This window comes from Phalacrocorax carbo, chromosome 2 (assembly GCF_963921805.1).
Source record: "Phalacrocorax carbo chromosome 2, bPhaCar2.1, whole genome shotgun sequence".
Lineage (NCBI taxonomy): Eukaryota > Metazoa > Chordata > Aves > Suliformes > Phalacrocoracidae > Phalacrocorax > Phalacrocorax carbo.
This window is the reverse complement of record NC_087514.1, coordinates 105,035,279-105,048,182: the sequence shown is the minus strand read 5'-3', so window position 1 is coordinate 105,048,182 and position 12,904 is coordinate 105,035,279. Positions and strand designations below refer to the sequence as shown.

General features: G+C 38.5%; 1 protein-coding gene across 6 annotated transcripts in view; it reads left to right on the top strand.

Annotated features, from left to right (window-relative positions):
• The window catches only part of COL15A1 (collagen type XV alpha 1 chain), a 163,026-nt gene that overhangs the window by 56,591 nt on the left and 93,531 nt on the right, over nucleotides 1-12,904 (top strand). For all 6 annotated transcript variants that reach the window (XM_064443767.1, XM_064443771.1, XM_064443770.1 and 3 more), the window contains exons 4-7: nucleotides 2,723-2,797; nucleotides 3,234-3,329; nucleotides 9,384-9,510; nucleotides 10,829-10,947. In XM_064443767.1, the coding sequence (XP_064299837.1) occupies nucleotides 2,723-2,797; nucleotides 3,234-3,329; nucleotides 9,384-9,510; nucleotides 10,829-10,947 (417 nt within the window). The remainder of the gene's footprint in view (nucleotides 1-2,722; nucleotides 2,798-3,233; nucleotides 3,330-9,383; nucleotides 9,511-10,828; nucleotides 10,948-12,904) is intronic.

Here is a 12,904-nt window from a genome sequence, read left to right as displayed (position 1 = left end):
CAATTTTCCTGTCTTGTTTTTGTACTTTCTTTGTACTTCAAAACTTGTACCATATTTTATGAGAGTAATATCTCTTCCCCTAAACTAGTAATGCAGCAGCACAAAACTGAGTGGATACTTTGCTTTAGAGAAAGAAGGTGTTCTTTCCAAAGTTCAGGTGTACTGGCAGGTTGCGAGCTCCATCTGGTACGAAATAAGGATAATGTACGTTTATCATTTATCTGACTAGTCTAAGCACCTAGAATTACGGGAATATATTGATTAGCATCAAATAAATGGTGGAAAGGAATATGTGGGAAAGCTGGCTGCTGGCACTACCTTTCTTAGACAGATGGGATGACTGGAGTATTGGACATGCCTGAGTAGTCAGTTGGAACGAGAAACATTCAAGAAAATGAGACCACTTTGCTATCCCACCTGGAAAACACATATGTGATGATCAGTTGCTGAGATTATCACCAACAGACCTGTAAATAAGGTAACAGGAATGCGTGGTGGATTACACTATAAGGCATTTCCACTGAAATAGGCTGTTCTGTATGCTATATTGAGTACACAAATTTCAGGCAATATTCTGATTGCTTCAGTACTATTCATTGTGATGTGTACTCTAGGTCTTGTGCCTTGGATTCTTCACACATCATACGTCACAATTGCTTTTGGGTAGAAAAACTAAATGGTTGGTTCTTCCTCAAGCTCTGTTTATACGACAAGAACTGTTTACATCAATTGCCCAAAATAGAAACAATTCACAGCAGACTGTGCAAATTACTTTGAACGGATGTCAGTTGCTGGTTTGCTCTGGCTAATGGGAATTTGTGTGTCTACGGCTCTGGTTGCCAGATGCAAAAGGATATAGCTATCATCAGATTTTATGGAAACAAAAGGAAATTCTAGCCCTGGTTCTTGTAAAGTAGAGTAGAAACCAGACAACAATCAAATATAGCTGAATCAGTGATGAAGCCAGATTCTGCAAACCAGCTTTAACAGAAAAGACAGCAACAGGCGTAAGACCCAAAGGGGGATCACAGTACCCCACACCAACTGTCCCTACTATGGCAGGCTTGACCATGACCTTCCTAGTTGGACGAATTGGCTAGCAGCAACACCTGGGAAACATTTGGACTCTCCGTTTTACTTCCTTCACCATCCAGGACCACAGATTAAAGCAAGAGGAGAAAAATGTTTGTACTGTACTGTGAAAACAAAGCATCACTTCCAAGAGACTGCTGAAGTGTCTGGTTGTGCCTCCTTTCATGTATAATTTTTCAGTGAACTGTTGTCTGACATTGTTCAATATCTGAGTTGCCCATTGTTAAGTTTTGAGAGAAGTAGGGTGGTTCAGTTCACTGAGCTGTTATCTCAGATTGCCTGCAAACTCAGGAGGCACCAACTGCATGAGTTTCATGGTCTTTGAAGGTACAGAAATTAAAGGATCATTAAAGGCAGACTCTCAGATTTTGTTCCTTTCTGAAATATTATAGAAGCCACCAAAAAAATTGCTTCAAAAATACTCCCTTGCTTATAATCTCCCAATGCTTCTAGGACAGGGAGAGAGGACCGCTGCGAAAGGAAGGAGTGGGTGGAAAGTCAGACATAGCAGTGTATATAAATGGTAGCTACTCCTCCTCTGGGGTTTGCATTTTTTGGTGGCATTAAGTAACAGCAAAGCATACTACTTTTCTCATCTCAAAAGTGGTTGCAGTTTTCCTCACAGAGACTCAGGCTTTCTATAGCTCTGAGTGAGCAGATCCACTGCGTGTCTGTGGTAGAACTCAGCAGACAGAGCACAACCAAGATATTGCATGGTGTAAACATTCTAGCTCCTTGAAGAGAAGTCACTGGACTGAGAAGTGTTCTGCATCTGTCTAGATAAAAAGACTAAATCTGTCAGCTTCTTCACGCTCTTCTCTACAGAATATACAAAAGCAGAGAAACAAAATATACAGTCAGAAAAACAGGAAGAGGCAGGTCATGTGTAAGATAGCAAGATTAGTAAGATGGCTCTTGATTTGAATACCCATCTTTTTGTCCTATCTCATGCCTAACTCTTTGAGACCTCATACCAAGGAAACATCCCCAACAAGTTTCTTAAAACACTTTGAGTTTTGTAATCAAAGAAACAAGAATTAAATGTTTACAATGAAATTGTTACTGTTCCTTCAGCATGCCAGACTGAGAAATATAATTTATGACTCTGAAAAAAACCCCATTCGTTATCAGAAAATCAATCTCCTTTCTCTCCACTTTGAAAAGTTTTGAGCTGGTTTCTCTCTGACCCACTTCATCACTTACTGATATTTCCCATCTTTTGTCTCCATTTTTAGGGGTTTTCACATACCATTTTTGGAGCTGCAATGTACTACTTAACTAGAAAAAGCAGACAGTGCTTTACAGACTCTAGGACATAATCTAGGACTAGATCCTTCAGTTGGGGCACTAACAATACAGTGTAGCAATTGTACTGTCATTGGGACATGATAGTCATTGTATTCTGGCAGCCTCAATTTTTTCTATAATTTGCAAAAGGAAAACATAAGAATATATTTACATTTTTAAACTGGGTTTATTACCATAAAATGTTACGCTTTAGATAATTTTCCAAGCAAATCAGAACAAAGTCTGGGGTTTTTTTGTTGATTTGATTCCCACCCCTCCAGCCTCCTTCACACATGCTGCTTAAAATATTACTTCCTTGAACTGTTTTTGTTGTTTCATGTAGGGCTCAATTCAACATCTGACAATCAAATCTGACCCAAAGGCTACTGACGATCATTGTGAGGATGATGATCCTTACGTGAGTATTCTTACACTTTTTTATCTATCCTCAGTGCCTCGGAGATTTCAAAGTCGTTTGTTAGACATTTTTCATAAGACTAAATATAGTATTCTTCTTGGGAACATAGTATCATACTTAAAACTATCAGAGTGTGGGAATCTCTGTTTTTAATTACACAGCCCCTAAACCTGTGACTTTTCAAAAAGCATCATTTTCTTTCATCTACAACACCTTTGAGAAAATGAACTATGACTTATTTTTCTGAAGGCTTATTTTCATGAAATGTTGTAAGTACTGAAATAAGTTAACATCATAATGACACTGAGGCTTCACCAACTGAAGAAAAAAAAGGATTTTTTTTTTTTTTTTGCATTGAAGTAACCAATTCCTCGGAGATCCTACTTTTTTTCCCCTGACTTTTATGAACTTGCTATCATGATTGGGTTTTGCACAGGCTTCAGGGGACATCAGTGGCAATGGCAGCATTCAAGAACATGAAGGCATTTCTGAGACACAAGAAGACCTTTCACCTCCTCATCTTCCTATAAGGGTAAATTAATTCTATTTATTTGCTTTACATTTCAGGTTTAATATTACTTTTTTAGATAGCGAAGTCTGGGTTTTGTCACTGGTTGTTCATATGTGGCAACTTCCAAAGGCACCTGTGAGAACAACGTGCACCCAATCCATAGGAATGACTGCACTGTGCCAGATCAAAAATCTGGTATATTTGACAACAATCAGCAGCCAGTACTTTGGGAAGAGTATAACAGCAAATCAGAAACATAAATATGACACTTACTGGGAATACTCTTTTACTCTGCAACAATTTCCATCTCAGGAAATGCATGTGCCAGGACTGTATCTGTTTGTGTTTAGTGGACCTCAGCTGAGTCTTGTGCCCTTGATTTTCTTGCCTTTTTTTTTTTTTTCCTAACCTATGGGAATTTTAGCATCCTCAGCTTCCTGCTGCAGAGTTCCTTGGCTTATTTAATGTCACACTTTATGAAGGACTCTCACCTTTTTCTTGACCTTCTGAACATGATAACTGCAGCTCTCATTTGGTGGTTACTCTACTGGAAGAATGAGTAAACAGTTGTTCCTTACTCAGCATAACATTTGTGATTTTAGAGATTCCTATCATATCATGTAGCCCCTCCCTTTTTGTGCCAAGCTGAAATGCTCGAGTCCATTCCTCACAATGAAGCTTTCCACGCAGCTTATATCAAGCATTCTATTTTATCCAATTTCTTTAGAAAAAAAACAGTATGCTTGTGAGAAATTACTTTACAGAAACCATGCTGACATTTCTCTGTGTCATGGTTTAGCCCCAGTCAGCAACCAAGCACTACACAGCCACTCTCTCACTCCCTCACTGTGGGACAGGGCAGAGAATCAGGACAGCAAAAGTGAGGAAACTTGTGGGTTGAGATAAACAGTTTAATAGGTAAAGCAAAAGCCGTGTGTGCAAGCAAAGCAAAACAAGGTATTCATTCACTACTTTCCATGGGCAGGCAGGTGTTCAGCCATCTCCAGGAAAGCAGGGGTCCCTCAAGCATAATGGTTACTTGGGAAGGCAAATGCCATAATTCCGAATGCCCCGCCCTTCCTTCTTCTTCCCCCAGCTTGACATACTGAGCATGACATCATATGGTATGGAATATCCCATTGGTCAGTTGGGGTCAGCTGTCCCAGCTGTGCCCCCTCCCAGCTTCTTCTGCACCTGGCAGAGCACGGGAAGCTGAAAAAGTCCTTGACTAGTGTAAACACCACTTAGCAACAACTAAAACATCTCCACAGCATCACCACTGTTTCCAGCACAAATCCAAAACATAGCCCATACTAGCTACTACGAAGAAAATTAACTCTATCCCAGCTGAAACCAGCACACCCTGATACAGCACATACTTCAGCTCTTTCATTGTTGAATTCTTCAGAACTCGTGTGTGAATACATTTTGAGATGATTTGTTGCCATGCACTTAGTGTGTTTCCTAAGGCCTTTTCATAAGCCTGAAAGGCCAGTAAGTTACTATTTTCTTCAAAATGCAAGAACTTCACGTGAAAATATTTCCTTGGATCACACACATATTTTTTCCAAAATGCCTGGGGACTTCAAAAGGCCATACCAGCATGTCAATAAATATGTCGTCCCCTTTAGCAAGATCTTTAATGCTGTTGCTTAATTAGATATGTCTAAATGCAAATTACTCATGGGATTTGTATGTCTTCCAGAGTGAATGCCCATGGAGTTTTAATGGGTTTATTCATTAGAAATATTAAACAAGAGACAGAGAAACAAATGGCAATCTAACAATCAGTACAGTCACTGGCAGATGTTTCTGAGAAAGTTTTTATTTATCTTCTACTGTGAAAAATAGCCAAACAAACTCTCCAAATCAGCACTTTGAAGCAAATTGCTATGCTAAGCTGGAATAAAACAAGTCAAAGGTCATTCCTGAAAATGCAATCTCTGAATAAAGCCACTTAGCAATGTTGATGATGCATATTCTAATTTGTATTTTTCTGCTTAGTAGTTCAGTACTGTGCAGTAGGAGTGGATAGCATTCTTTTGACTATTTCAGAATATTTCCGTTTAACTGGCCTTGTGAATCAGCAAAAAAGGTCACAGTGAATCAGCTGACGTAAATCCATGCTGACGTTTCCTAGCTACCTTTTTCTCCTTCATGTGCCTAGAAACATGTTTCAAGAGGACTTGCCTCATGATTTTCCCAGAGATTTAAGTGAGGCTGACCAGTCTGTAGTGATGTGGATTCTTCTTTTGGCTTTAGAGTAAACGTAATAATCTAACAGTAAATGTTGCAAATTATTTTTTCCATTTTTAAACTAATTTTTTATTAGTCACACACTGATCACAAGAAATGTAAAAGTTCTAAATTCTTTTTATGGGGATTCTAAAGTATGTTCTGGACTGCATATTAGTATTTGGTATTTGGCATTTGTCCTTGCTTCTTCATTCAGAGTTAAATACAAAATTGACTAACAGGTTTACCTAGTCCCTCATTATTTAATCTGTGGTCTTTACAGGAGTAGCACACACACTTTTATACATATTGACAAAAAAAAGCATGGAACCAGACTTGTCTCACTAGTGGCAGACAACAAAAGTTGCAAGTTGTAGCTGGGGAAGTTCAAGCTGGATTTCAGAAAACTCTCTTCAATAGGGTAATAGTGTAGCACTGGAACAGGTCACCCAAAGAGGATATCAAATCTCTGTCCTTACAAGTTTTCAAGATTTCATTAGACAAAGTCATGGCTGAGCTGATCTACTTACATGAGTGGCCTATTTACATGACCTCAGAAAGGTTCCTCCCAACTAAAATTTCTTGTATGTGCCCATGCAGCCTGTGTGAATCTTGACTCAGTGACATGAGTTTTCTCTCTGTCTTTTCAAGTTCCCTGTGGCTGGACACAGAGTGGACAGAATACCAAAGAAAATGCATCGTTAGTGCAAGAAAATAAAGTCCGTCATGGAAAAAGTTACAGTGAAGTTGCTCTTTCCCAAGGGAGTGATTCCTAAGCCCTTCCTTACACAAGCTTTATCTTGCTGTTGTGCCTGTCGTGGCAGAGGTTACATTCAAAAAATTCCATTCCTAAATTCTGTACATCATCCTAAACACAGAAGGCAGAGATCAGAGACCAAAGAGTCTGGGGAGACCTGCTGGGCTCTTACAGAGGTCCAGAATTAAGGCCTCAACAGTGTGAATCCTTCCATGACACTGTTTCTATTTCCTAAGACTGGGAAATGTGGTGCCTACCATGTTCCTTGAACATCATGTGTACAGCCTAAGCACTTAGTTCTTATGCCACACAGTTGTCTCCCAGATAATGTGGAAGCCATTGTGTTCCCAGTTAAGGAATGCTAAAACAAGTGTTGATAGAACACTTGTTGTAAAGAAGAAACAGAGATGTAGATTGAACTACAGAATATCTCTTTCTACTGTCACCTCAAAGGAAGTTATTAAGATCCCAGTGCTTGCTGCACCCACATCAGACCTCTCTCCTTTTACTGAAGGCTTTCTGTAAATTCTGGACCTTTCCTGAGGGAGGAGAATCCTCAGTATCTGAATTGGGGTGCATGTATGTGTGCTAAGAACTGTCAAAGAAGATGCCTAAACTACAAAGAGATGGTCTAGGTGACACAGAAAGTCGTTACCTTACCACCAGAGGACAGAAAATCTGGAGAAAACAGTATCTGCGAGTTTCCCAAGAAGCATTGTCTTCTGGGGGAAAGTTTTGAGACAGGCAGGACAGCAGGAGAATACGCTGAATCTGGTGTTATGCACAGAGGCAGGAATAACCTTTTATAACTCTGGATTTAGGTAGTTCTGAGTTCAATCTCCTGCAGGAGCTAGAATGTAACTGGCTGTCTTCTCTGTAGTGTCATCCTATTCATCAGTAGCTGCAGATGAGAAAGCAAAGGGTCTTACTGCTTCTTAGAGGTTCACTGACTTCTGAGCAGCTGTACCTATACAGCTACTGCTCTGTATATATATGCAAATATACTAATATAGCTCTGTAAGGAAGACTGCTCTGGGTAGTCCACATGCAGTGGCTTGCTTTATTTTCTACAGGGCAGGAGAAGGTACTAAAATGGCCACTTGCAATCTCCTAATCCATTTCCCAAATGCCTTTGCGCACAGGGAGTACATGTGGACAAGTAGCGGATATCCACCCTACCATTCTTTTACTAGACACATCCTTCAACACCACTGGCTGATGTTGATCTCTAAATTTTGTGCGTGATTATTAGATACAACTTCTTTATTCCACAGATACGTTTTAATGTCTAAACTGACTGGGATTATTTAAAGAGGTTTTGTTGGGGTTTTCTTCCAATTGTCTCACTAAATTACAAATGTATTTTTTTCATTATCCTAATTCTTATAATTCTATCAAGCAGATAGTCACTATCATCTATCAAGTTTACATTCTTATGAGTGCAGTGTGAGGATTGGGTTGTTTTTCTACTGTCTTCAAGTAAATATCTCTATTCTTCCCATTGTTTTCTGGTGCAGAGAGTTAGATTTGGGATATTTGCTAATAGTATGTGGAGGGATTTTTTCCATTTTATAGATTTTTCTTATTATTTCTCAAAATGAAACATTTAGATCTTTGTCCTACTGTTGCTTTATTTATTTTCCCAGTGAGAAATACACATCAGGAATGCTTTACAGACTGTACAATCAAGCACGTTCTGAACTGTGTGAACTATTTTCTACTGTTAATCTGAAGTATTGGTTATTATGCATCAGAAGAGGGAAGTCACTGGACATTGCATTTAAAGGGAAAAGTCCGCCCTCCTTTCTCAAAGTAGACAACACCCAGTCTTACTGAGGATTTTAAAATACAAAACCCTGTAATACCTGACTAGACTAACACTGCAAGTTTACTATGGTTCAGATAAACAGGCTGCATAAAAAGGTTTATGGTCTTTAAAGATTAATTGAAATATTCTTACACAAAATGTCAACAACAAGGTATATATTTATAAAAGAAATAAGAGCAGAGGAAACATGCATTTGTTTCTTTCTCAAGTGGAGTATATAAAACTGAAATCAAATGAAAGTACTTTTGTCAACTATAGTGGAGATCAGATCCAGCCCACTGTGGAAAAGATTTCCTTTCCCCTTCAAATGGGGCCTAAAGCCTATTTTCAATGTTTATTAATAACAAGAAACATCTTGAAGCTTTTCCTCAATTATAAGGATACAAAACCAGTGAGACAAAAATCATGCCAATGATGTTACCTGTCTTCCTTTTGCTGACAACTCAGGAACTATTTCAGCAAGCCCTATTATGACGTTTTACACATCTTAACCTGGATCAAGACAAGGATGCTTGGCCCTTTAGGTCTGCTGCAGGTTACCATGGCAACATAATCACTTTTAAATTTTATTTAAATCGCAGGTGTGGGTTTGCAAGATGTAATCTCATCACTGCACTAAGACAGCACTTCTCCACGTCTCTAATTCCAGCAGGGAGTAGGCTCTTTACATTCCTGCATGCAGCTGATGCCAGGTTATCAAAATGGCCACCTCTTGCTCACCCACAGCCAGCATGGGGAAGGGTGGTTACCAGCCACCTCTAGGCTCTTAGACCTGCAGTCATATCTTGACAGTCCTTGTGTTTTTCTCCCTCTCTACGAGTTTGCCAAGTGTACCTCACTTGGTTTTGAGGAATTGAGTTCAAAGGTATTGTGCTAGCTTTTCTCAAGGGCCTGACAAAGTTAGTGTGACATCTGCTGATAAGCAGAAACTAGATGTGTACTGTAAACAGGAAAAATTAAATAGAAGGTGAAATAAATTAAAAACTTGTAAGTGAAAGAGGGTGTATGCATTGACCATTAATGAAATTCAGTTTTTATGATAGTAATGACAGTTAATGTTTCTAAGGGCAACATAAGAGTAAGGACAGATACTGGCAAGATATTAAGTAGGACAGATCTGGATTCCCGTTTTGCTTCATAAATATAGTAGTTCTGACTACTGTGCTTTGAGGAAGACAATCTACTGATTCTTGTTTTAAAATATGTGATAAGCCTTTTGTCTAAACAGTTCTTTGGGATTTTATGTTTTTTTTAGCCTGAAGATACGTTCGCTGAGCCAGTGGAAGCCCCCCCAACTATATTATCTTATTTGGAAGAAAATGATTTCTCAGGAAATCACGGATCAGAAGAAACCTCTGAAGCAGCTAAACTTAAAGAACAAGGCACTGCCTCTTTTTTTGTGGGGGGGGTGGGGTCATTTATGTTCTCTAATCCGAGTCCATCATTTCCCTGTGTATGAAAAGCCACTGTCATATTTTGGGTTCTGCCAGGAATGGAAAATCCTGTGGTTTTGGACATCTTGTGTGTTAAAAAAGAATTGGCACATCAAACATTTGTCTTTGAACTGCAGTCTTTTAGACTGCAATTTTTTGATAGGAGCAAAGGTAAGTGGTAGCAACTATAGCCACCGTTCAACACACCTCTCACTTTTCACTCCATACGGGTGCTTATCTCAGTCATTATTGTTAAACATGCAGAGAAAAGATTTACCCTTCTATAGCATGGAAGTTTCAGTCACAGAACTATGGTTTATATTTTAAAATGAAAAAAAAAAAAACCCCATTTGATAAAACAAAGAAGCTGGCCTGGGGAGCTGCTGCTGTGATACTCTACAACACTCCAGTAAAATGCAAGCATTAAGCAAACGGAATGAAAGAAGAAAAATCCTATCCACAAAATCACAGGTTGGAAGGGACCTCAGGGATCACCTAGACGAACCTTTCTAGGACTCATTTTGCTCAGGCCAGTGAGAAGCATGTCTCTTCTTGGGACGTAACTCTGCAAATAGTGCTACTGGCTCTAAAGCTGTGCGGCACCTTTAAAAGGAAATTGAGTATTTAATTCAATGACCATCTGTTGTAGCGAAACAAAACTTTTCATGTAAAACTGAATACCACCACCAAATAAACAACTATATCCTACTTAGGTTCCCTGCAAAGGGTGTGAATCTGCCTAAGTGCACCAATGGGGTGTTTTGGATGCAAGTGTAGGCAGCAAAATAATGAGATCAGGGCATAATGCATGGAGGAATACAGTCCTCCACTAGTAAGAAAATTTCAGTGCACCCCTAGAAAACAAGAAGTAAAGCTAGTTATCTTAATAAGGCCAAAGACAATGTTCCTATTTAAATTTCATATATATTTCAGATAGTAGCTGTTGTACATACCTTTTGTTTTCTATGCTATATACATGAAAAATAGGCAGCCATTAGACTAGAGCTTGAGGCAAAGAAGATGCAATACAGTCATTGTCTTTAAAATAAACTTTTGTTTTAAAATTTATTCTCACTTTTCTTTCTCCTTTCCTTTTAAAATCTTCAGCGTTATAAAATGACTAACATTAATCTTTGGAATGTATTTTGGTGATAATTAAATAATTTTTTTGTTTTCATAAAACTTGCAGCATCTGTGCTCTGATAAATACCTCTGGGCAGGTTTTACTTTGCTCTGTCTCTCATTAATAAGTAATTATTTTATTTAGATTCAGCTGTTATGGAAACCGGAGAAGGCAACAGTGAGTCTACCACTGTCATACAGACAATCTTAAGAGAAGAAGATGGCTCTGGTGCTACTGTTTTGCCAGGAGTAAGCAGAGAGGAGGTCTGTACAATGGGTTTATTATATGCCTTATCTTTTTGTCTCCAAAACAAGAAAACATATACATATTAGGAGCTTTTCTGAGTTGATACCTTTATCTATTCCATCTTAGCATCATGCAAAAACAGAAGTTACATTTAAATTCTTGAATGTCCTCTCATGACATGAGACTGAAACGCGCTGATGTTACGCAGAAGTTTGGATCTATAACTGTTGAGATGGACTTGAGATTTTTGACTAACAAGACAAATTTGTTCTTTCAGTTTTGCATTTTTTCATTTTGCATTTGAGAAAGTGAGAAACAAAGACAACAATCAACATAAAACCTCAACATAAAAGCCCACAATTTTTATTCCATAAAAGCAGGCATCTTGATCTTACTCACAGTAACTGCATTGCAGGTGAAAGTCCTGGTTCCTTCTCAGAAGTGTGGCATATAAACAGATTTAAAATTACACCCTTTCAGTGCTCACTGAGTGCTTCTGTGTGAAGTACCAAGTGCAAAGAAGCACTTCATTAGCACAGTGCTTCATTATCAGGTGGTCCAAACAGAAGACTAACACTAAAACATACTAAACTCTGGAGGAATCCATGCCTAAAATATGTATCACTGGCTTGCCTTAGTTGCCCACAGACTAATCTGAAAATTTATAGTTTATATTTATATTATATAGTTTTATTTATATTATTTAGTTTAATATATTATTATATTATATAGTTTATATAGTTATATAGTTTATATAATTTATAAACCCAATCTTACTTGAATTACCATCCAAGAGGTTGATCCTATATTCCATGTCTTGACAAGGGAATAACTGCATGGATTGCACTGGAAAAGTGTTTGCAGCTCCTAGTTATTTCTTTAAGAAATCAGTGTATGCTGCCTCCTGTCAGCTGCGTACATTAACACCCAGAGATGAAAAAATCCATTTAAAAAGTAACCAGCAGCTTTCCTGGCATTCACAATAAAAATACACTTTGACTAATAAAATATTAAGACTGAACCACCTTTCCACCCCTAGATGGCCTTATAAAGGCTTAAAGTTGAGGCAAGTGTCAGTAAATTTGTTTGAGAACCTTGTATTACTCACGGCTGTGTCAGAGCAGTTACATGAATAAATGCTGTTTACAGCCATGCCCAGCTTGTCTCTAGGCTGCAAGCACATTTTTTACAAGCACTCTAGAAGAGGTGATATCTGGACATCTTTCACCTGTCAGAGATGGCCTCCAAAAATCCTGGTCAGGCTGACTTGTTGTAAGTGTCCAAGCAAGAATTCCTTTCAGGATCCCTCCTGATGGAAAAAGAGATTCTAGAAAGTGTGTGTGCCACCACCAAGTGAGTTGTACACTACTGAAGAGAGGAAACTCTGAAAAAGATAGGCTGTAATTTAATCAGCGGTTCCATTCTGCCAGGACCAGGAATAACTATAAATTTCATACAAAGCACTGAGACTAGTCACATTTTGGAAATCACTTTTTGTCAAATCTGTTATAAAAATAGACATTCCTTTTGGATAGACTCCTGTGGGCCTGGAATTTAAGAGAAAATTCCAGGCTGTAGCCTGTTTCTACTTCGAGGTTCACACAGTTCTAAGAAAAATGTCAGCCCTTTTAAATCCTAGATAGAAAGTACTCCAGCCTACATGACTGCAGGCACTAGAAACCCCAAAGGGGGTGGCTATGCCATAAGTAGCAAAGCCACCCTCTCTGGTGAGAGACTGGACTTTGAAAGATACTATGCCTGTTGCATTTGTAAGGTAATGTGTAACCTCAATTTCATGTGATTCTGCAAATTAAAATTATGTATGACCCTCATCTGGAATCCTGTGAGTTGGAGGGCTACAGGTACTCAAATACTTGCCTTACTTGTTGATGTATTTCAAAATAATCAGCTAGCAGTACATTTTTCATTAATTAACATTCCTGATCCAACAGCCACCACAGATTTTTCTAAGCA